At 42.0% G+C, this 26009-nt stretch overlaps 1 protein-coding gene across 1 annotated transcript in view; it reads right to left on the bottom strand.

The window, feature by feature from the left end:
- LOC114651038 (protein Atg16l2-like) overlaps positions 1-26009 on the bottom strand; it is a 223058-nt gene that overhangs the window by 141294 nt on the left and 55755 nt on the right. Inside the window, exons 5-7 of the mRNA XM_028800993.2 lie at positions 25230-25481; positions 24603-24668; positions 18081-18170 (exon numbers count right to left, since the gene is read on the bottom strand). Coding sequence (XP_028656826.2) covers positions 18081-18170; positions 24603-24668; positions 25230-25481 — 408 coding nt within the window. The remainder of the gene's footprint in view (positions 1-18080; positions 18171-24602; positions 24669-25229; positions 25482-26009) is intronic.

Below are 26009 nucleotides of genomic sequence, written 5' to 3'. Positions count from 1 at the left end.
TAGTGTGAACGTGTTGAGATGACGTATGTTTAATACGGACGGTTCATTTAGAAATGGGGCTTTATGTGTCATTTGTTATTTATGTTACTGTGGTCGAGGGTCTGAATCGTCGTTTTTGTGTACGTTTCGTGTGCTATGGCCGTAGTCTGTCCTGTTTCGTGTCCAATGGGCTTTGTGTGGTGCTCGCGGCTTCTTTTTTTTTTTGTGTGCTAGGGGCTTGTTGAATCCTCCTCTTTGTGTGCGTCCCGTTTCGTGTGCAACGGCGTCTGACTCCTTTTTTCTGTGGTCTGACTTCTTTTTTCTGTGCGCAACGCCTCATTTCTTATTTTACGTTGTATTCCATCCGGTTCCCGTTGCTTGGGGGGGAGATTTGTGGGGCGCCTGCGCAGTACGTCTTTTGCGTCCACGGCCCATTGCCGGATGTCCCTGCGTCCATCCGGTTTACCATTCTCGGTTAGTAATGTGGATGTTTCTGCTTCATGTTGAGATATATGTGCAGTAGAGGAAGCAGAGGAAAGTTCTTGGTGTAGTGGTAGCAGTGATATCCTGGAATTGCATCGTCTGAGCATCCTGAGACATTTTACTGACAAACACATAACTGATAGATGACGGGGTGCTGTAATTGTCTAAGCACATATTTCAATTAAGTAGCAATTTACAAAATATAAGTCCTTCCGCTTATCTCCTGGTATCTCCTGTATCATCAGCCTGCATTTTTTATTCATATCTCAAAACTCATGTATTTGTGTCAAAACTAAAGAATTTTACTGTGTTTTGTCCATCTACTGTGTTCTTCTATTTTGCTATTTCAACTCAAAATTCGGTATACGTTTTTACAATTTGCTTCTATATGATGTACAGATTGTACTTTCCTAATGTCAACTGGATTCAAAAGCCTTTTATTTGTGAGGATGTCAGTAGTGTTTTAAATATTTTCTTGTCTTATACTTCACTTTATTTGTAAAAGTATAAGCTTTACTTTCCTCACCATCAAAATATTTGCTGTCCAAAATTATACTTTGTAACTGTGATTATAGACTACTTTGTTTAATGATACATTGGGATGCGCCACACAGGTGCATTGGTGCTCTGCAGTAAGGCGATTGGAATGTTCACTATTATTGTAAAAAGCAGAGATGAGTGTTGTCAACAACTTTTTAATAAAACCTAAATAAATAATTTAGAAGCCTCAATACTGTTTATAAATTATAATAATTATTGTGCATAAGTAGCAATAAAAATATGTTGGCTGTTATCATAAATTTAAATATAATTCTGGGGAGAGAGGGACACTGTGGTCAATGAAGGGTCCCCCCTTCCTAAGGAAAAAGAGCTTGCTCTGCCATTTCTTATAGAACCTCTGTGTTCCGACACCAGTTCAGCGTAAAACTGATGTGGATCCCCAAGTACATGTAGGAGCACCACCACCTCTACATACACTCCCTGAATAGTGACAGGACATAGAGGTTTGTTGGTGCAGTGAAAGTCAATAACGAGTACCTTGGTTTTGCTGTTGTTAAGATGCAGATATTTCTCTTTGCACCACGAAACAAAGTTCTCCATCTGACTCCTATACTCTGTCTCACCCTCCTTATCAATACACCCATAAGTGCCATATCATCTGAAAATTTCTGCAAGTGGTATTACGTGATGTTATATTTATAGTTGGAGGTGCACAGACTGAGGAGAAAAGGAGACAAGACTGTTCCTTGAGGTGCTCCAGTATTGCTCACATCTGTATCAGAAACACAGTCCTTGAGGCTCATAAACTATGGTCAGATATCCAGGACACCATAGGTTCTTCCACCTGCATATCTCTAAGGTACTGAAGGCACTAAGGAAATCAAAAAATATAATCCTAATAGTGGTGCCAGCTTTGCCCAGGTGAGAATAAACCGTGTGAAGCAGATAGATAATTGCATTCTCCACTCCAATCTTTGCCTGACAGGCTAACTGCAGTGGGTCTACTAAAAGAGGAATGACACAGTCCAGGACCAGTCTCTTAAAGGTTTCCATGATGTGACATATATGTGCCATTGGCCTACAGTCATTAGATGATGAGGTGCTCATGTTCTTTGGAACAGTAACAATGCCAGATATTTTCCAGAGCAGAAACACTTTCTGTAGCCTTAGGCACAAACTGAACAGGTGAAAGAGGAAATGACAAGGTTGATAAGCACAGGAATTAAAAATTTCATAACTGACTCTGGTCCTGCAACTTTTCCTGTGTGTAGCTTCCTCAGTGGTCTCTTGCTTGGTCTTTCAGTTATGGACAATCCATTCTGATGGTCAGTATTGGACTTGTCTGGTCATTCTAATGATAGGAGTTTCTTATGTAATAAGGATAGTGTGAGGAGGCTGGTCACTGGAAGAAAGTGGCAGTGGGAGGGAAAAATCTATTAAATTCAATTGATTCACAGGGTTCGTTTTTTCTAAATCCCCTTCTAGCACCTACCTCGTCATCAAAGCATGAATAGCTGATTATTGGAGCATTTAATAAACCCTATTATTTTTTTGCCAGTGTCTCTTACAATTCCAGGTGTTGAAGACATAAGGCAACCATAGGATCCACTCTGTGACTCCATCCAAGTTCACAACCTGTTTGAAGTGCAGTGTGGGTTTATGTGCATTGCGCTTTGTAGCAAAATTTAAAATCCATTTATACAATTTCTAGTGGCTGCTATCCACGACAAGCCAGAAACCAGATAAATATTAATCTTAAATAAGACTAGTAACTAGTAAATAAGATCAAAACAAAAGGCAGTAAAAGGCTGCTGCTTGCACAGTGTCCAGAAGTAAACAATATATCTTTTGACAAATAAATTCTATTGATTTGATATCTATTTTCTACTTATTCTTTCTAAGGCACAGCATCGATATTTAAGTATATTTGCCGTACGGGTTTTTTTTTTAAAGTAACTGAATTGTACTTTAACTTGAGTAATTTTTTCTGACCTTACTTTTTCATTTTTATTTTAGTATTTTTTACTTAAGTGGAGTTTAGACTAAGTAATGATACTTTTACTTGAATAGATTTTATTAGAACTCTTTCCATCTCTGACAAACAGGGATGGTACATAAAGGAACACACACACACGTGAAAAAAATAAAATTAAGAATGGTAAGCTTGAGCGGAGGCAGAGAGGGAGATAAGTTGTTGCAGTAACATCTTAAGAAGCATAAAAATCCTGCTGTGTTTATAAGACAACAAACATTAATTAGTAACACTTTTATTCATTTCTGGAATTAGATCAGAAATCAAAAATATCCAATTAGTGCTTGCTTTGAAAGAGCAATGATGTGATCAATCAGATGTCATTTGCAGTTGTTTTACTTAGAAATGTTACACATTTGAATAAAGGAAGTGATGGCCAGTCGCTTTTCAACACAGCACCATACATACTGTAACCTTGATAAATGAATAGAGGCTTTACATTAATACTTTAATTGTAATGGACATGGCAAAGGTGTGCATCCAATCACCCATGCATTTTATAACCAATTTATCCATTGCAGAATGACATGAAATGAGTAATGAAGTGCATAATCGCCGAGACACAGTTAACAGTTTCTAAAAATGAAAATTACTGAAACACAACCAACACTCTATTTGTGTTGTTTGCTGTGTTTTTGAAATGGAACTTCATTACTATGACAACTAAAATGTGACAAATGTACCAAAGGCACAAATGACACATAGCTACTGTAGATTGTACAGGAGTGAATGGGATGCAGCCTATTAATTATCACTGCTATTCAAGTTGCAACAAATCTGAAAAAGGATGGAACAATTTGAGAATCATGAATTTGTGACATTTGGAATTTCAGTTTTTTATTGCTGATTTTAAGCAGCATTTATTTTTAAGTTAATAGACAGAAACTGTAAGTGGAGACATTTAGTATATGCACAATATTAAGACCAATCAGATAGTCCACAATGAGCATTATATTGTCCATAAACACTACCCTGAAACCCCTTTAAGGTTAATAGGATTCCTCTAGTTGTTGTTACCTGAGGGAGAAAATCCTCTGTCTCCCTCTTTGCCACACATGAGGCTCTGAACGTTTTTTTTTTTTTTTTTTTTGCAAATTAAAAGTATGGAAATTTTAAGTTTAATCATTTTTATTACATATCCAGGTGCTATGATTTCCTTCCACTGTCGAAAGACCTGCAGATTATGTGAATTGGCAACAATAAATTGGGCCTAGTATGTGTTTTGTGTGTGGGTGTGTGTGTGTGTGTTCAACCCCGTGATGGACTGGTGCCCTGTCCACAGTTTGATCCTGCCTTGCACCCCTGTGCCAACTAGGATAGGGTGCATCCCCCAAAACCCTAATCCAGATTAAGCAGGTTAGAAAATGACATGACCTGACCACACTGTTATTAGCTCATTAAAAACATTAGGTAAAATCAACAGATATATACATATGCAAAAACTATCTGTCCCCTCCTTTAACCGTCACCTTATCGTGGTGGAGGGGTTTGCGTGTCCCAATGATCCTAGGAGCTCTGTTGTCCGGGGCTTTATGCCCCTGGTAGGGCCACCCAAGGCAAACTGGTCCTAGGTGAGGGATGAGACAAAGAGCGGTTAAACAAACCTCCTATGAAGAAAAACCATTTTGGACGGCGTTTTCCCTTGCCCGGACGCGGGTCACCGGGGCCCCACTCTGAAGCCAGGCCTGGAGGTGGGGCTCGATGGCGAGCGCCTGGTGGCCGGGCCTGCACCCATGGGGCTCGGCCGGGCACAGCCCGAAGAGGCAACGTGGGTCCCCCTTCCCATGGGCTCACCACCTATGGGAGGGGCCAAGGAGGTCGGGTGCAGTGTGAGTTGGGTGGTGGCCGAAGGCGGGGACCTTGGCGGTCCGATCCTCGGCTACAGAAACTGGCTCTTGGGACGTGGAATGTCACCTCTCTGAAGGGGAAGGAGCCTGAGCTAGTGCGCGAAGTTGAGAGGTTCCGGCTAGATATAGTCGGGCTCACCTCGACGCACAGCTTGGACTCTGGAACCAATCTCCTTGAGAGGGGCTGGACTCTCTACCACTCTGGAGTTGCCCCCGGTGAGAGGCGCCGAGCAGGTGTGGGTATACTTATTGCCCCCCAACTTGGAGCCTGTACATTGGGGTTTACCCCGGTGGACGAGAGGGTAGCCTCCCTTCGCCTTCGGGTGGGGGGACGGGTCCTAACTGTTGTTTGTGCGTATGCACCGAACAGCAGTTCGGAGTACCCACCCTTTTTGGAGTCCCTGGAGGGGGTGCTAGAGGGCATACCTTCTGGGGACTCCCTCGTTCTGCTGGGAGACTTCAATGCTCACGTGGGCAATGACAGTGAGACCTGGAAGGGCGTGATTGGGAGGAATGGCCCCCCTGATCTGAACCCGAGCGGTGTTTTGTTATTGGACTTCTGTGCTCGTCACGGATTGTCCATAACGAACACCATGTTCAAGCATAGGGGTGTTCATATGTGCACTTGGCACCAGGACACCCTAGGCCTTAGTTCGATGATCGACTTTGTGGTCGTGTCGTCGGACTTGCGGCCACATGTCTTGGACACTCGGGTGAAGAGAGGGGCGGAGCTGTCAACTGATCACCACCTGGTGGTGAGTTGGCTTCGATGGTGGGGGAGGATGCCGGTCAGGCGTGGTAGGCCCAAACGTGTTGTGAGGGTCTGCTGGGAACGTCTGGCAGAGCCCCCTGTCAGAAGTAGCTTCAACTCCCACCTCCGGCAGAACTTCGACCACATCCCGAGGGAGGTGGGGGACATTGAGTCCGAATGGGCCATGTTCCGTGCCTCTATTGTTGAGGCAGCTGACCGGAGCTGTGGCCGTAAGGTGGTCGGTGCCTGTCGTGGCGGCAATCCCCGAACCCGCTGGTGGACACCGGCGGTGAAGGATGCCGTCAAGCTGAAGAAGGAGTCCTACAGGACCCTTTTGTCATGTGGGACCCCGGAGGCAGCTGATAGGTACCGGCAGGCCAAGCGGAATGCGGCTTTGGTGGTTGCTGAGGCAAAAACTCGGGCGTGGGAGGAGTTTGGGGAGGCCATGGAGAATGACTTTCGGACGGCTTCGAGGAGATTCTGGTCCACCATCCGGCGTCTCAGGAAGGGGAAGCAGTGCAGTGTCAACACTGTATATGGTGGGGATGGTGCGCTGCTGACCTCGACTCGGGACGTTGTGGGTCGGTGGGGGGAATACTTCGAAGACCTCCTCAATCCCATTAACATGCCTTCCAATGAGGAAGCAGAGCCTGGGGACTCAGAGGTGGGCTCCCCCATCTCTGGGACTGAGGTCACCGAGGTGGTCAAAAAACTCCTTGGTGGCAGGGCCCCGGGGGTGGATGAGATACGCCCGGAGTTCCTCAAGGCTCTGGATGTTGTAGGACTGTCTTGGCTGACACGCCTCTGCAACATCGCATGGACATCAGGGACAGTGCCTCTGGATTGGCAGACCGGGGTGGTGGTCCCCCTCTTTAAGAAGGGGGATCGGAGGGTGTGTTCCAACTACAGAGGGATCAAACTCCTCAGCCTCCCTGGAAAAGTCTATTCAGGGGTCCTGGAGAGGAGGGTCCGTCGGATAGTCGAGCCTCGGATTCAGGAGGAACAGTGTGGTTTTCGTCCTGGTCGCGGAACAGTGGACCAGCTCTATACCCTTAGCAGGGTCCTGGAGGGTGCATGGGAGTTTGCCCAACCAGTCTACATGTGTTTTGTGGACTTAGAAAAGGCATTCGACCGTGTCCCTCGGGGAATCCTGTGGGGGGTACTCCGAGAGTATGGGGTACCGGCCCCCCTGATAAGGGCTGTTCAGTCCCTGTACGATCAGTGCCAGAGCTTGGTCCGCATTGCCGGCAGTAAGTCGAACCCGTTTCCAGTGAGAGTTGGACTCCGCCAGGGCTGCCCTTTGTCACCGATTCTGTTCATAACTTTTATGGACAGAATTTCTAGGCGCAGCCAGGGTGTTGAGGGGGTCCGGTTTGGTGGGCTCAGGATTGGGTCACTGCTTTTTGCAGATGATGTTGTCCTGTTTGCTTCATCAGGCCGTGATCTTCAGCTCTCTCTGGATCGGTTCGCAGCCGAGTGTGAAGCGGCTGGGATGAGAATCAGCACCTCCAAATCCGAGACCATGGTCCTCAACCGGAAAAGGGTGGAGTGCCCTCTCAGGGTTGGTAGCGAGATCCTGCCCCAAGTGGAGGAGTTCAAGTATCTCGGGGTCTTGTTCACGAGTGAGGGAAGAATGGAGCGTGAGATCGACAGGCGGATCGGTGCGGCATCCGCAGTAATGCGGGCGTTGCATCGGTCTGTCGTGGTGAAAAAGGAGCTGAGCCGCAAGGCGAAGCTCTCAATTTACCAGTCGATCTATGTTCCTACCCTCACCTATGGTCATGAGCTATGGGTAGTGACCGAAAGAACGAGATCGCGAATACAAGCGGCTGAAATGAGTTTCCTCCGCAGGGTGTCTGGGCTTTCCCTTAAAGATAGGGTGAGAAGCTCAGTCATCCGGGAGGGGCTCAGAGTACAGCCGCTGCTCCTCCGCATCGAGAGGAGTCAGATGAGGTGGCTCGGGCATCTGATCAGGATGCCTCCTGGACGCCTCCCTGTTGAGGTGTTCCAGGCACGTCCAACTGGGAGGAGGCCCCGGGGAAGACCCAGGACACGCTGGAGGGACTATGTCTCTCGACTGGCCTGGGAACGCCTTGGGATTCTCCCAGAAGAGCTAGAAGAAGTGGCCGGGGAGAGGGAAGTCTGGGCATCTCTGCTCAAGCTGCTGCCCCCGCGACCCGACCTCGGATAAGCGGGAGACAATGGATGGATGGATGGAAAACTATCTGTAACGTCTTATTAATATCTTTTGTGGGGGAGGGGGTAAGTAGGGCAGACAAAAAAAAATTTAGTTTTAACTAATAACTGCTCAGTATGAATTACAGAGGGTGGTAAGCTAAATAAAGGTTGAGAACCCCTGCTTTAGAGGTTAGTTTTTTATTCTTGTCTATAGATTTTTGATTAAATTTGCAACAGCATTGTTTTCATATTAAAATAAAATATACCTTTTTTTCCAAGGACATTAGTTTGTCATAATGGAAACATTCTAAATATTTGTTTATATCAAAATACATTTTTTAAAGAGTAAATAAGTATCTGGTTAGAGTGCTACTGTATACATTAACTTAAGAAAAAAGTGAAATTGTCAATGTGGAAATGTTTTAAGCTAATTATAACAAAATAAAGAATGCTGGTTAAGTTAACAAAATCATACACAGCATACTGCATATGCAAAAATAGGAAATGGTGATTGTGGCTTGCCATGCTTGGAAAAATATAGCAGGAAATCCAGTAGAAAAAGAAGAAGTGGAAATTATACTTATGGCAAACAACTGCTTGCTGTTTTAGGTTTTCTTTACATACATGAATGAAACATGTCAAACAGATATGTCTAATCAATGATACAGTATATACTATGACATAAGAATGATTAGATGTGGCAGTCTGTGTGACCCTCAAACAGGTCATGTTGGATGATATTACAGGCTGCATAATGTTTGCCACTGCATCCCCAGGCTCTTTCACTCTTATATGTCTCAGGGTGAACTTGCTCTCATCTTTGAATAGAACGGAATACCAATGGTGGAGCTGCCAATTGTAGTATTCTCTGGTGAATGCTAATTGAGCTGCATGGTGATAAGCTGCAAGTGTAGGTCCCACTAGAGCACAGTTGTCAAACTCCAGGCCTGGAGGGCCGCAGTGGCTACAGGTTTTCATTCTAACCTTTTTCATAACAAGTGAAAGCAGTTTTCACTGCTAATTAACTTCTTTTCTTTAGCCCTGTTTTAAGGATTCAGTCCCCTGAATTGATTTTTTACTTCATTAAATGACAGCCAAACAGAAATTAGACGTGAAACAATGATGACCAATTAAACTGGGGATGAAAACTCCAACCAATTTCACTCCAACCAGTTTCTTAATGAGATGCTGATTCTTGTTGTTAATTGAACCCGTCATTTAATTCCATGGCTTGTTGCTGCTCTCGTTCTGCCACAGCAGACATTTCCAAAACTGTTGATTGTCTGTTTTACTGAGACCTTCACCCTTCTTTATTTTCAGCTATTGTGTGATGGGCACAGGGGAGCTGGTCATGTGGCTGCTTGTTTTGTGTCTCATTATTGTTTGGCTGCTAATTAAGGACAAAGAAACAACTAAGGGGTCGGAGTCACGTCAATTAAAACAAAGGCAAAAGAAGTTAATCAGCAGCAAAAAGTGATCACTAATTAAGGAGATGGTTAGAATGAAAACCTGCACCCACTGCGGCCCTCCAGGACCGGAGTTCGACACCCCTGCACTAGAGGATGTCAGACCCTCATGCCTTCCTCATGAAGTCAGTTTCTGACAGTCTGGTCAGAAAGATACAGAATAGTAGCCAGCTTGGGGTAAATTTGTAGGGCTCTAGCAGTGTTGCTCCTGTTCCTCCTTGCACAAAGGAGCAGACACCTGTCCTGCTGCTGAGATGATGCCCGTCTACAGTTCTGTCCAGCTCTCCTTGTGTAACAGCCCGACTCCTGGCATTTCCTCCATGCTTTGGAGACTGTGCTGGGAGACACTGCAAACCTTCTTGCAACTGCATGCATGGATGTGTCATCCTGAATGAGCTTGACTACCTGTGCAACCTGAATTGGCTGCAGGGACTGCCTCATTCTACCAGTAGTGACAAGGAAACTATGGTACTACTGGCTTTAAGTCTGAAAAGGAGGAAGAAAAGAAACATTCTACTAAACTTATGCATGAAACACACCCTACAGTATGCAGTCATAATGAGATGCTTAGTGCTACTGTTCCGATGCAGGAAGGCACAAGCCCATATATTTATATATACAGGTGCTGGTCATAAAATTAGAATATCATCACAAAGTTGATTTATTTCAGTAATTCCATTCAAAAAGTGAAACTTGTATATTAGATTCATTCATTACACACAGACTGATGTATTTCAAATGTATTTCTTTTAATGTTGATGATTATAACTGACAACTAATTAAAGTCCCAAATTCAGTATCTCGGAAAATTAGAATATTGTGAAAAGGTTCAATATTGAAGACACCTGGTGCCACACTCTAATCAGCTAATTAACTCAAAACACCTGCAAAAGCCTTTAAATGGTCTCTCAGTCTAGTTCTGTAGGCTACACAATCATGGGGAAGACTGCTGACTTGACAGTTGTCCAAAAGACGACCATTGACACCTTGCACAATGAGGGCAAGACACAAAAGGTCATTGCTAAAGAGGCTGGCTGTTCACAGAGCTCTGTGTCCAAGCACATTAATAGAGAGGCGAAGGGAAGGACAAGATGTGGTAGAAAAAAGTGTACAAGCAATAGGGATAACCACACCCTGGAGAGGATTGTGAAACAAAACCCATTCAAAAATGTGGGGGAGATTCACAAAGAGTGGACTGCAGCTGGAGTCAGTGCTTCAAGAACCACCACGCACAGACGTATGCAAGACATGGGTTTCAGCTGTCACATTCCTTGTGTCAAGCCACTCTTGAACAAGAGACAGCGTCAGAAGCGTCTCGCCTGGGCTAAAGACAAAAAGGACTGGACTGCTGCTTTCTGATGAAAGTAAATTTTGCATTTCCTTTGGAAATCAAGGTTCCAGAGTATGGAGGAAGAGAGGAGAGGCACAGAATCCTCGTTGCGTGAGGTTCAGTGTAAAGTTTCCACAGTCAATGATGGTTTGGGGTGCCATGTCATCTGCTGGTGTTGGTCCATTGTGTTTTCTGAGGTCCAAGGTCAACGCAGCCGTCTACCAGGAAGTTTTAGAGCACTTCATGCTTCTTGCTGCTGACGAACTTTATGGAGATGCAGATTTCATTTTCCAACAGGACCTGGCACCTGCACACGGTGCCAAAGCTACCAGTACCTGGTTTAAGGACCATGGTATCCCTGTTCTTGATTGGCCAGCAAACTCGCCTGACCTTAACCCCATAGAAAATCTATGGGGTATTGTGAAGAGGAAGATGCAATACGCCAGACCCAACAATTCAGAAGAGCTGAAGGCCACTATCAGAGCAACATGGGCTCTCATAACACCTGAGCAGTGCCACAGACTGATCGACTCCACGCCACGCTGCATTGCTGCAGTAATCCAGGCCAAAGGAGCCCCAACTAAATATTGAGTGCTGTACATGCTCATACTTTTCATGTTCATACCTTTCAGTTGGCCAACATTTCTAAAAATTCTTTTTTTGCATTGGACTTAATTGATATTCTAATTTTCCGAGATACTGAATTTGGGACTTTCATTAGTTGTCAGTTATAATCATCAACATTAAAAGAAATAAACATTTGAAATACATCAGTCTGTGTGTAATGAATGAATCTAATATACAAGTTTCACTTTTTGAATGGAATTACTGAAATAAATCAACTTTGTCATGATATTCTAATTTTATGACCAGCACCTGTATATGTTGAATCATTTGATCCAAGTCCTTAATCCCACCTTTAACCTGATTGCTGATGTGGGTCCAACTAATCAAATGTTCTTAGAGGTCCAACGTTACTGGGATATGCAGGGGTTAAAGGAGGTGGCAGCCGAGCTCCCGTTGTGCAAGAAGTGGGTGGAAAAATGTTTGTTGAGAGATTGCAAAGTCTAGATGATATGTATATGCCGTTTGAACTACTGACCTGAAATTTGTTACACATATACTACGTGACATCTACTATCCGTTTTCGGGGTGATGATTGACCTCCAAGGTTATTTCTCTTTTTATTTTTCTTTAATTGTAAAACCAACTCTTGGCAACGGCCAGCAGGGAGGCTGTGTGGCACATGATTAACTGTGCATACTGCATCTCTGTTGTTAGTCATTAGCACTAAAATATAAGTAATATGATAATTGTTGTTTTGCCTACCTAAGGGATAGTCATCTCTGATGAAGGATCACATGAATGATTGGGTAGAAGGGTCCTTTCATCGGCCTGGCTGTCCTAGAGCTGACTCAGCCTGGAATGGCCAATAGGGGGAGGCAGCTTGATGGCCAAGGTCTCCAGGACTCTGAACAAATCCAAATCGTATTATGTTATATCATCTACTGTTGAATTCTGCTCTATATTTGTAATATTTCTATTGCACTATTATATTATATTATATTGAGGATTATTGAGGGAGCCTGGAGTGTATTGTAATTACCCCTTATTTTTGACACCCATTGCACGCCTAACCTACCTGGAAAGGGGTCTCTCTTTGAACTGACTTTCCCAATGTTTCTTCCATTTTTTTCCCCTAAAAGGTTTTTTTTGGGAGTTTTTCCTTGTCTTTTTAGAGAGTCAAGGGTGGGGGCCTGTTAAAGCCCACTGCAGCACTCCTTGTGTGATTCTGGGCTATATCTATACATTTTTTGCCTATATATATTTCAATGCATTTCTTGAATTGCTTGTGCTTAATTACTAGCTATAGGCATTAGGCAGTTTGATGGGAAGCTTTAGGAAGAGGCAAGTCTTTGTCGTACTGTTTCAGAGAGAAACATGCTTGTAGTATCTGAAGTGGGGAGTAGAGAGAGAGAAGTGCTGCTTAACTCAGTTCTATTTGTGTTCAATATAGGGCATGATATGAATTAAGATGTGCACAAACATGCACTCCAATTAAAGAAAAACTTTCTCCAACTTGCAGGAAAATCATGGGGCTTGGTGGCAGCTCTGAGATGACAGATAGGACTCCTTTCAGCTTTCCAAGTGAGTAACACTGCTATGGGTGGCTGCTCGCATTAGGAACAGGATGGAGAAAAGCCCTTGGGAGCGTCATCCCCGGAAGAGTCAAAACCGTTTGAGAGCCAATGAGGTCAGGCCTGTTGTGGATCAGAACTAGTGTGGTGCTGAGGCATCACCTACTGCATGGCAGCAAAGGGGTCCCAATTTGAAGTGGTCCATCTGGGTAGGTGCACGCAATGTCTTGTCTCTCCAGCATGATGTTCTTCCTCCTTTGCTGTCAGAGGAGCTTCATAAACTCTGCATTTCAGTGGTGGCTCTCTCTGAGGTAAGCAGACCTGGGACTGGCCAGATCTCTGTAGGTGGGTACACCTTTTATTGGTCTTGTCGCTCTGATGGCTGTCATACTCAGGGAGTAGCTGTTGCTGTGGTGGATCGGCTCCTTCCGATGGTGTCCGATGTTACTCCTTTCAACTAGTGTATTAGGAGACTGTGGTGTAGCGGGTCCACAGCTCACGTCAAAAAGGCCAGTTTTAAATAAATAATCGCCTCACTCGCGGCATAGCGAGGGGGTGTGGTGGTGTGTGGCCAAGCAGTTCTCGGGGAATTCATGATGTGGGCGATTCTCACTTAAGTGCACAAGTGAGAAGTCGTCCGCATCCGTAATTGTTCCCAGGAGCTGCTAATCGCCACAGGTGAACCACGTCCCCATCATAAATAGAACCGCAAGGCGGCTAGCGGGGGGAGAAAAAGAAAAGAAACAGAGGCTGCAGGAAGCAGCGAGGACAGAGAGCCGGTGTGAGCGAGCGAGCGAGCAAGCGCTCGTAGGTAGCTGGACAGTGAGCCCTAGCAGGGTGTTTGGTCAACACCTAGGGCAGTTGTAGTGGTCGCTCCTGCTGAGCATTCTGAGGAGTGGGACTGACCAGCAGAAGGGCGGCTTGCCACAGAAGATAGCGGGAGTCGGGAGGCTTGGAAGGAGAAGCCCCAACGTGAGCGTCTTGGCCATTAGTTGAAAGCCAAGTCTCGATCTGAAGAGTGCTAGACCGAAGCCAGGGATCGGGAAGCTTCCAGATCAGTCATGTGGGAAGAAGGTCAGCTGCTGGTTAGAGCGACTCTCCTGTTGCGGGGCCCAGATGGGAGAAGCAGGGGAGCCGCCAGGTAAAGAAGACACCGGGCTTTGTGTTTTTAAAGGACTGCTTCCAGCATCGTTTTAACCTCATTTTAAAGGATTGTTTTTTTTTAAAATTATTTTTAACCTCCACTTCACAACTGTTTTATTGGGATTATTTGTTTATTGAAGAAACTGTGATGCACTGCACTTATTTATTTTGAATACTGTTTTGTTGTTGTTTTAATAAAAGCACTTGGCACTTTTGTACACCATTCCCTTGCTCCATTTGTTGTGCCTCACTGCCGAGCTCATCGGTGACATTACCTACAGTGTTGGGTTCAAGACCTCCCTGAAGCTGCATGGGACCGTGGAGCGAACCCACATCGTCACAGAGACTCAGATTAAGGCACTCTCTGGGTGCCTTGTCTGTTGCCTCAGTGTATGCTCCAACCACCGTGAGTGATGTCTCGGTGAGAGAGACATTTCATTCTCAACTTTGCTTGTTGGTTGATAGGTGCCCACGAGGTGACACTCCACTGTTCATGGGTGACTTCAATGCAACCACTGGCACTGACAGGGCTGGCTATGAGGATTCTGTTGGCCCCCAACCGCGATTGCAGTGAAAGTGTTCCTTGACTTTGCAAAAGGTCAGGGGCTGCGGATCGCTGGATCCTGGTTCTAGCACCCTGAACGGTAACAGTACAGTAATCCCTCGCTGTATCGCGCTTCGACTTTCGCGGCTTCATTCTATCGCGGATTTTATATGTAAGCATTTCTAAATATATAACGTGGATTTCTCGCTGCTTCGTGGGTTTCTGCGGACAATAGGTCTTTTTACTTCTGGTACATGTTTCCTCAGTTGGTTTGCCCAGTTGATTTCATACAAGGGACGCTATTGGGAGATGGCTGAGGAGCTACCCAATCAGAGCATGCAGTTAAGTTCCTGTGTGCTGATTGGCTTAGCGACGGAGCGCCGAATTCGATTCCGCTGCTTTAACCAGGAAGTCTCGTCTTGCTCATTCAGCATCAACGTGTTTCACAGTGTAAAGAGTTAACTTTTGTGCTCTTTTTTGTTTATCTTTGTGCATAGTCAAGCCCTTCGTTATGGCTCCAAAACGATCTGCTCCTGCTACTGCTTCAGGGGCCGTGCCCAAGCGCAAACGGAAGATGCTAACGATTGCCGAAAAGGTACAAGTTTTGGATATGTTGAAAGCAGGGAACAGCTACACCGCTGTAGGATGTCATTACAGCATCAATGAGTCCACAATTCTTTTTATTTAAAAAGGAGGAAAAGCATATAAGATCTACGGCCACAGTGTCCTTTATCCAGGGCGCAAAACGAGTTGTAAGTGGATGTAATAAGGCGGTAGTCCAGGTGGAATCTGCTTTAGGGATTTGGATTGAACACTTCTGGAAGAAGAACAACGGCGGTGCTACACAATCGCCTGAAGAGGCTCCTTTAGAAGAGCTGTAACGCTCTCCTTTGTTGTGCAGTAAAATTAAACTCATCGTTATCAGACAAATCATCGTGTCATTGTTGGTGAGTAACCATAATTAATTTTCTACGTACAGTACTTATTACATGTACATAGTTTAGTGTCACTGTACACAAATTTTACTGTATACAATTTTTCTTGCATTGTACGTATTTATTGCTGGTGGCCTGTCTGTCATAATGGCTGTAAGATATGTGATATCGGAGATGCTCGATATCTTTAAAATAATATTTAGGTTTTACTGTATACAAACAGTGTGTTTACATACGTACATAATTTCAACGAATCTTACCTAATATCTAAGAGAATACAAAGGATTTATGCTGTATAATTGTGCGGGAAATGTTTATAATAGTGTGGGAGAGTTTATAAGGGCTTAAAATATATAAAAATAACCATATGACCATATGGTTTTTACTTCGCGGATTTTCACCTTTCGCGGGGGGTTCTGGAATGCAATCGAGGAGGGATTACTGTACTCCAATACTGGTGGTGTGGTAAGGGAGATCGATCATATCATTGTGGGGAAGATGCTGGAGGCTCTACAAAACTGCAGGGTTTACAGAAGTGCCCAGTTTGTGAATTCTAACCATAGACTTGTTGTTGCTACTCTTAAGATACAGTCTAGGTCCAGTAGGCTACCACCTACTATGAATGTGAGGCTCAACCCAGCCAGACTCCAAGATTAGTCTGTTTCCAACGAGTCTGCACACAGTTTGTTTGAAGAACTTACAGACTTGGGTGTGACTGCTGATCCTAATATGATGCGGGAGACCTTCCGTGATAAGACCCTGAAGGTTGCTGAGGGTTGTGTTGGTGTTACCAGTGTCCCCAGAAGGAGGTGTTTTGTCTCACAAGGCACCCTAGATATCATCGAGAGCAGTCGCAGCGCACGGCTTGATGGCAGCTCCAGTCTATACCAGGAACTGAGAAGGATGGCTGTGACGGCTCTGAGTGCAGATAAGGAGATGTTTGTTAGAAGAATCTGTGACACACCATCTATGGTCTAATGACCCACATCCTGCTTACAGAGGAATCAAAGCATCATACACATTTGAATCTGCTCCTCGGAGAGTGGATGACACTACAGTATCAGTACCTGTTGGGCTGGCTACTTTGAGCAGTTGTTTAAAGCAGAACCTCCGGCTAAGACGTTGGATATCTCTAGGTCCATGATTCTTTAGGCTGATCCTCCAATTAGCTGTTAACCACCCAATCTCACTGAGATTGCACAGGCGGTGAACCAACTGTGGGTATGGAAGGCTGCAGGGATCTGTGGTATCCAGGGTGAACTTCTCCAGGCTGGTGGTAACACTGTTCTCCTGGCATTACAAGCAATCTTTGCTTCAATCTGGGGGTCTGGTGTCATCCCAACTGACTGGGACTTGTTCCCAGGAAAGGGAAGAGTGATCGCCTGGATTGCGGCAAATACAGGGGGATAACACTGCTCTCGGTGCTGGGTAAGGTCCTTGCTAGGGTCATAATAGCATCCTTGATCATTTGTTCACCTACCAGTGACCAGATCAGAGCAGAATATCAGCAGAGTTTCATTGCAGCTGTTGTTGATTTTCATAAAGCATTTGACTCAGTTGATCGAGCTGCTCTGTGTGACATCCTGAGAATTTGCAGGATCCCCTCAAAGTTGCTGGATATCATGGCTGTTCAATATACTGGTACTGTGAGTGCTGTGCAGAGTGGAGGCAGAACCTCTGCGTTTTTCCCAGTTGAATCTGGGGTTCATCAGGTGTGTGTTCTTGCTCCTACTCTGTTTAATGGTTGAGTGGACTGGGTGTTGGGCAGGGCCATGGAGTCTGGCGGCTGTGGGGCATCTTTTGGTGAGGAGAGATTCACTGTTCTTGACTATGTCGACGATGCTGTGATGCTCGCAGAGTCAATGGAGGCTCTGATCAGGGCTTTCAAGAGACTAAGCAAGGAGTCAGAGTGTTTGGGCTTGCAAGTGCCCTGGATAAAAACCATGATCCAGGCCTTTAATGATCTCTTCGGCACAGCCATCAACATGTGTCTGTCTGCGGAAAGAGTGTTGACCTTGTTGAGAGGATTATTTACCTCAGCAGTGACACAGATGTCTCTGGTGACTCTTTCTATGAAGTCAGTAGACAGATTGGGAGAGCATGGGGCTCATGAGGTCACTGGAAAGGGGTGTGTGGCACTCCTGACATTTCTGCAAAAAGACAAAGGTCCAAGTCTTTAGAGTCCTGGTGCTTCCTGTTTTGCTATATGGTTGTGAAACATGGATGCAATCCAGTGACCTGAGATGAAGACTGGACTCCTTCAGTACTGTGTCTCTTCGGAGAATTCTTGGGTACTGTTGGTTTGACTTTGTGTCAAACGACCGGTTGCTCATGGAGTCCTGAATGAGGCACATTACCTGAATTGTGGGGGAGCGTCAGTTATAGAACTATGGCCATGCGGCTAGATTCCCTGAGGGTGATCAGGTTCACAGGATTCTCATTGTTGAGGACCCAAGCAAATAGACCAGGCCAATGGGACACCCATGTAACACCTGGGTGCGGAAGATAGATGGTCATTTCCAAAGGGTGAGACTGGACCACGTGTCTGCCTTGGGGGTTGCCAACCAGGAACCCGAGCTGTTATCTTGTGGTGGGTGTGGCAATGCGCTGTACCAGTACATGCTCTCCAACCTGACCTGACCTGAGCTGATTATTTTACTACTTATACCCTTTGCTTCCGCCAGTGGTACATTGATACCTAAAAATAAAACAAGGATGTTGTGCACATGCATACAGCCTAAGCATTAATCTGCCTATTATACCTGAATGGTCTTGCTTGCTTCTTTTCATCTTGCTTCTGAATATCTCCAAATGGAGGCTTAAATCCAGATAAATCCAGTGCTCTAAAGGGAAAAAGGGGAACAAGCTAACAGCAGAAGCATTTGAACCTGACAAATATTTAGTAGCCTAAATTAGAAGAATGGATTAGTTTAGGAAATCTATCATAATCTTGAGCAAAAGTCACATTACACTAAACTCTCTGTTCATGACAACCACTGGACATTTCTTTAATGAAACCCAATTTTAATTAAGACAACTGTCCCTATTGGTCTTCTTTAATATAATTTTCTTCATTAAATTTGGATAGTGTCTAACAAATAAAAGAAAAGGTATACATATATAAGGTATACATTATAACAAAAATATCATTATATCAAAAATATAACAAAAGTAAAATCGATAAACAGGTATTTTTAGATATACTGTATAATAACATATTCTCTGATCACTGTGAACTGGTTACTGTTCATTCACCAGCTTAAGCAAATTAAGGCCATGACAGATAAGTAAATATTAAAGATTGCTTAAGGATTGTAAAATGAAGCAATACAATTTCATTATGTGAAATATGGTTACATTTGGCTCAAGCTGTGAAGAAAGAAAGAAAGAAAGAAAGAAAGAAAGAAAGAAAGAAAGAAAGAAAGAAAGAAAGAAAGAAAGAAAGAAAGAAAGAAAGAAAGAAAGAAAGAAAGAAAGAAAGAAAGAAAGAAAGAAAGAAAGAAAGAATATTCATATAAGGTATTAAAACATAGCTGGATCAAGTGGTAACTGAATAAAAAGCCATACATACTCTACAAATTAGGATTACACTAATACAAAACAGTTAAGGAAATTTTCCCAATAGAACAACCTCATCTCAGTTGCTGAACAACTCTCTTGAGAGAGATTGCTGCCCTTACTTAGTTAGTAATAAGCACTTAGCAGTGAAACATGAGATATGCACTCTCCCTGTAAGAATAGCCTTATAATACAGAGGCATTGTACTCCGCCCACCTGATAGTTCAGTTCTTTGTTTAAAGTGATAGAAACTAGCTTATAATTCTTTCAGTTTTTACAGTATTAATTAGTTTGAGGCGCTAGGTAAAATATGCAGTGGTAATTATGGGCACAGTTGCGTCTGTTAGTGTTCTATCGCTAGCTAAACACTGAAAGATTACTCAGGTACTGTGTAATATAAAATTAACTTACAAAATGCTCTCACTTAGGATGCAGATATCTTACATAGAGTAATTTCCTCATACATGGATACGTAATCTGCAAATGAAAGCCATACAACATCTTGTACTTCTAAACAGCATCACACAGACAAGCCACTTTCATGCGATACCTACGATCACATTAAAAATCAGTTCGCTTGCCAAAAAAGGTTGAAAACTACTACCCTAGTATACAGTTAGTAAAAGTAATAAATTGCTTGGATTAAAGTGTTTCTTATCTTTGTAATAATTCTGTTTTACTTTGTAAATTGCTATTTTGCTAGATTATTTCATCATATAATATTACTTATAATATAAAAAAGTGTTTGAAAAAATGTCTCTGTCTGAAATCTTGGAAAGATCAATATTATGTCTGTCATAGCATTTTCTTGCAGCACTGTGTGAAGAGGCATGTGTTTATCGATTAGTCCTAAGTTGTTAGAGCAAATTTTAAATTATCCTACTTAGCTCTTGATGTCCACCAGTGAACAGCAGCTTTTAAAGCTAAATGTTTTCTTTTTTGCAATCAATTTTTGATTTATTTTCCATCAATAAAGATAAAGTCATATGTTTCAAATAACAAGTGTGATAGCAATGTAATAAAAAAGGTAAAACATACTTGTAATAATAACCAACCGCTAAATACTTTCTTGATGACATCCTTTGCCAAATTCTTATTTTAAGGTACTACTGGAAATGAATAGTATACCACTGCACATCTTGTTTATGTTGAACCTGCTAGCACTTGTACTACCAGATGGCCAGCACTTTTCACACAAAGATAGGTATTTTTTTTCACTGTTTGTAGCTTAATGTGGTCTATTTATGCAATTCAATTTCATGTTCCATAGCATACTGACAGTTTTATGTATTTGTTTCACTGATTTGTGCTTTTGGCAGTTATGAAAAACAATATGTTTTATTATTATTTATTATTTATGTCTAATATGTTGTATTCTGATGTGTCACAGATTGCCGTGGAATTCACCAGGCTGCTTGCATCTAACAAAACTCCTGGAGGTGTACAGTTTCAGTTTTGTTTTATACATTTTTATGTTAGAAGGGGTGGCTGGAAGCATTCCCTGGCTTCTTGGTGTAAATGAAAGTTATATTTCAAACTTTTGGATTTCACATGATGGGCCTTGTAAATCACTTAATGTTCATTAGTAGTTTCTTTATAGTCCCTTAACTGTTTAAGTAACAATTCTATATAGTCATTCACCTTTGAAAATACTCAGATATATTCACAGATACACATGCAGATCTAGAACTTTATTACATTCTGTATATCCATTTACTAGGAGGTTCTTTCATGTCTACTTAAAATTGTTCTTTAATGTCTGTAAATGTTGTAAAAACCTTGTTTCCTGAGATTTTCATTAAGAATTCATTTTCATTTGTTTACCCATTTAGATATCAAACCAAAAAAAGAGGGCTGCAGAACTTCAGGTTCTGGCATGGTACATGAGAGAGAATCCTTCTAAATTCGTCAAAATATGTGAGGTATGTTTAACAGTGCTTTGCAGGACAAAAATAATAAAATGTCATGAGTTGGGGGGTTGAGTAATTGTGTTGCAGAATGTATATAGTATTTGTGTGTACATGTACAATATAATAATGCATTTAATTTATTTTTATCGGGTGTAAATTTATGGTACTTGTAAAAGTAAGCTTTTTTTTTCGGTTTTATTGTCTTAGTCACATTCACACTCTCCCTCTCACCATGTGTGAATTTCCCATTGGGATTAATAAAGTATCTATCTATCTATCTATCTATCTATCTATCTATCTATCTATCTATCTATCTATCTATCTATCTATCTATCTATCTATCTATCTATCTATCTATCTATCTATCTATCTATCTATCTATCTATCTATCTACCTACCTACCTCCTGTTCTGACGCTGTTGGTTTTCAAATAATATTGCATTAGTGCGATGATGTTTTTGGATTGGTACTATTCAGGTCATAGAATGATTTCCTCAAAATGTCACATATATTTGCCTCTTTTTTCCCCCCCAGTGCTGCGTTGACATCATGCACCAGAAGGCGCGTGCTTATTCAGTGCAAACAGGAACACGCAGGTGGCAAGCTTCTGTGTTCTACAACATGCTTGACCTGGCGGCGATGAATGAACATGTACTGTACAAGACATGTACGGGGTCCACTGAGAAAAGAAGAGTGTTCCTGGCTCACCTTGCAGAGGAACTTAGTCGTCGCTTCTTACAAGAAAAGGCAATGGAAAAAGAAAAAGAGGATGCAACATTGACAAGCTCCTGTTCTAAGTCCACCGCTTCCCCCAGGAAAGCAAACTCAGTGTCAGGTGCTCCTTCATTGTAATAGGAACCACAGCATAGAGAGAAGTGTGTACATTGCAACAGGTATACATGTTGTAAATGTAGGAAGGATGGTCCTTGGGTATGTGGGAATTGTTAACATTTGAATATGATGATTGTATATAGCGCGGAACTGACCTCTCTGTACTATTCTTTCCCCTGCATGTCCGAATGAATATACAAATGAATATGAATATGAATAATGCTGCATCATTGTCACAATGTTTTCCGAAATGTACTATACAGGTCATAAAATGAATTATTCCAAATATCATATATACTTATGTCTCTGGGGATAGCAGGCTGCTTGCTGCTTGTGCTCATCAACACATTTACAGCACAAAAGACGCTGACAGAGAGATGAGAAGGGATTTAAAGTTGGCCAGGATTACAAGTTTTTTCATAGGCTTTGGTATTAAGCAAGTGGAATGTGTCTGAGTAACAAATTAGTAACAATTCTGCATAGAGCACAGGTTGACTGGTGGAGGCAGTGTTGAGTTAGAGCTAGTGATTTATTCAAAAGTAGAATCATGAAGGCATTTGTGTCCCTGCCCTGAGGTCGAAATCTTTTAATTGGATGAGTTAATAAGAATATATTGAATGATGTTTAAAATGCCATGGGATAGGAATTCTACTAGTACACAGTAGAATCTTCCTTGGGCATCCAATCTGCCATCTATTATTTTAAGCTATTTTTAGTTGCTGGTAAAATAAATTTTTTTTTTTTTTTTTTTTTTACAATTCACAGATTATACAGCAACATGATATATTTGTTAAGGAGTCAACCATTTTTACTTAAAACCTTGGTTTCTTGGACCAACTAAACCCCAGATGCCCATTCAACTACAGTAATCCCTCGCTATATCGCGCTTCGCCTTTCGCGGCTTCACTCCATCGCGGATTTTATATGTAAGCATATTTAAATATATATCGCGGATTTTTTGCTGGTTCGTGGATTTCTGCGGACAATGGGTCTTTTAATTTCTGGTACATGCTTCCTCAGTTGGTTTGCCCAGTTGATTTCATACAAGGCACGCTATTGGCAGATGGCTGAGAAGCTACCCGGCTTACTTTTCTGTCTCTCTTGCGCTGACTTTCTCTGATCCTGACGTAGGGGGATTGAGCAGGGGGGCTGTTCGCACACCTAGATGATAAGGACGCTCGTCTAAAAATGCTGAAAGATTATCTTCACGTTGCTATCTTTTGTGCAGCTGCTTCCTGAAACGACATGCTGCACAGTGCTTCGCATACTTAAAAGCTCGAAGGGCACGTATTGATTTTTGATTGAAAAACAAACTCTGTCTCTCTCTCTCCCTGCTCCTGACGGAGGGGGTGTGAGCTGCCGCCTTCAACAGCTTTGTGCCGCGGTGCTTCGCATACTTAAAAGCAAACAGCCCTATTGATTTGTTTGCTTTCCTCTGTCTTTCTGACAGACTCTGCTCCTGACACGCACTCCTTTGAAGAGGAAAATATGTTTGCATTCTTTTAATTGTGAGACGGAACTGTCATCTCTGTCTTGTCATGGAGCACAGTTTAAACTTTTGAAAAAGAGACAAATGTTTGTTTGCAGTGTTTGAATAACGTTCCTGTCTCTCTACAACTTCCTGTGTTTCTGCGCAAATCTGTGACCCAAGCATGACAATATAAAAATAACCATATAAACATATGGTTTCTACTTCGTGGATTTTCTTATTTCGCGGGTGGCTCTGGAACGCAACCCCCGCGATGGAGGAGGGATTACTGTAGTTACATATATCAATACTAAGATAAGACCCACAGGGTGCTAGAACATGTACACTACCCTCCTACTATCCTACTAGACTGTGCAATGTAAAATAAAAAAAATAAATCCTTTATGTGTTACAAAGGTGAAAGAAATGAGCTGCAACAGAAATTCACTGAGCTGAAAAAATAAGCATATCACTAAACCCCTAATGTTCAGTTTCTGATCCTGTGATCAAGCAGTGATGAAGCCATCTGCACCCCTTCCCCTCCACAAATAGACATTAAAGTAACCGCATGATATTGCATATAAAAAATTCCTCAAAAAAGGGGGGATAAAAGTCATTCAGCGTACAGAATCATATGAATATTTTTTTGATAGTGAATAACACTGAAAATAGTAAACCTGAGTTCTATTAAAGGAGTGAAATCAGCTGATCCCTCACCTAAGGCAAAAGTGCTTGTGTACAGAGTCATAGATGGAAACAGGTGGCAGTGTGCTTAAGCTAACTCGTTTTTTATAATAAAACACCTAATGTATTATTTTCAAAAACTAACATGAATAATAAATTCTACTGACTTAAAGCACTACAACTATAGTAACAAGTCTGAAAAAGTAAGACTAGGATATAAATTATCTGCCAGGATAAATCTTCTGTTGCAGGGATGCTGGTGACAAAAAAAAAGTTCCAGTCAGTTGAAAGTTGTCTATAGCCTCCATAGTCTATTTCCATTTGTCAAAGGTAATGCTCCCTGAAGCATGGGACAGCTTAACCCATGCAGGGTACAGAAAGAAAGCGGTAACTCTGCAGCACAATCGCTTTTAACAGCAAGCTGCATAGTCTTTCTTGCAGTTGCAACAAAATAATTGGCAAAGAAATGGATACAGGGTATGATGGCCTTTATTTGGTAAATGGGGAGTTTTTCTTACTACCTGGAGAACCACGAGGCAGTAATTCTAATTTAAAAATTTTTACATTTTCTGTTGAAATGGAATTTTGTGTGAGATATAATTCCTGTTGCATCATTCAAACCTTGTAATACATGCAATATTACCTGCCACAGCTTTTTCAAAAATGCAGTCCCATTGCTACTTTCCAAGTTTTCCTTGATCTCATTGCAGGGTCTATTCCTGTCTTTACGTTCAATCATTTTTGCACTTAAAGATGGCATGCAACCCTCTTATAGAAATGCGTTATAGGCAATACATTTTCAGTAACTATTTATGAACACTTACACTTTAATGTCCACTTTCGTTTCTGCCACCACGACAAGTTCTTGCTGAAGAATTACATTTCTTACTCTGGAATAAAAACAAAAGTGTAAAGTATTTCTGATTCAAAGAGGTATACACCAGAATCTTAACCATTGTAAATAACAGAATAGTACTAACTAATTAAAGATGTCTTTTGGATCTAGCTTAAACAATTAAAAACACGCAGTTTTTCTTTCTTACATAAACCTTGGAAACTATAAGGCCATCTTGTTTATTGTATGAAAATGACCATATCGTTATTTTGGTTTTTTTTTTTTAACAGTTGTCATAACAACCAACATACAGTATATGAAGATCATCATTATTGAAAATGTTTTGATCCTTTAAAAGTGTGATGGATTTCTGAAGTGGAAAACATGATAAATGTCATTAGTTTCTTCAAGCATTTTCTTCTTTAACTAGATGTTTAATTCTGGAAGGAGGACTGATGGATTATTCTGCATCTTTAGGTCATTATTGTAGCCAATTTGCTGTGTGTTAAATTTCTTTTCTCTTTTATTTCTGGTTTAATACAAAAATATAGTGTAGTACATAATCCAGCAATACATTTGTCTGAGATAACTTCAGAGCAACAAGCAGCACACTCACTTTATTCTTGTGGCATTCTTTTTATTCACGTTTTCTGCAGCAGCTTCCTTCTGTCGCATAAGGTTCTGTAGCAACTCGGAGCCATTCATTTCCTCCTCTTGAAACTTTTTATCCATCTTACGTTTATGTTCCAGTAAAGTATCATATTTTTCTTTCAAATTACTGTTTTTCTCAAGTATATCTATTTTCAAGTTGTGAAATTTCTGTGTTTTTGCTTTAAAATCTTCCAAGGCTGCGATCATTTTGGATATCCTGGGCAATAAAAGAATATATATATATATATATTGATTAAAAGGGGATTCTCCTTTTTTTAGTGCAAAGGTAATAGCACAGTTTCAGATATTATATACACACTGAGAGTGTTGTTACATTTAAATCTCAGTGTTTTACACCATTATGACATACAAATCATATTCACAAATTCCATTAAATTAATACCATTTAGTGCCATCTCTACATGGGGGCAAATGGATACCCCTAAAAGATGGTACTATTTGCATTGATGAATATTTGCATTTTTGCTTTCAGTATTTATTATTTGAAGTATGCTGAAAAGTGTTTTAATACTGTTTTCTGGTGGATGTACTGTATAACAAAATAATATGTTCATAGGTCTTCATTATGTGTGAATTTTATGCTATTATTTGGCTGATATTTTACCATCACTGATACTGATACCCTAATTCAATGTGAAACACAGTGTCTCTTCCACATTCCCTTGTATGGTTTACTGAAGCCCATCTACTGATCAGGGGCCCTCCCAAAGCACTTCAACCTTCC

Source organism: Erpetoichthys calabaricus, chromosome 4 (genome assembly GCF_900747795.2).
Source record: "Erpetoichthys calabaricus chromosome 4, fErpCal1.3, whole genome shotgun sequence".
NCBI classification, from domain to species: Eukaryota; Metazoa; Chordata; class Cladistia; order Polypteriformes; family Polypteridae; genus Erpetoichthys; species Erpetoichthys calabaricus.
Note: the sequence above shows the minus strand (reverse complement) of the source record. Positions and strands in the feature narration are given on the sequence as shown.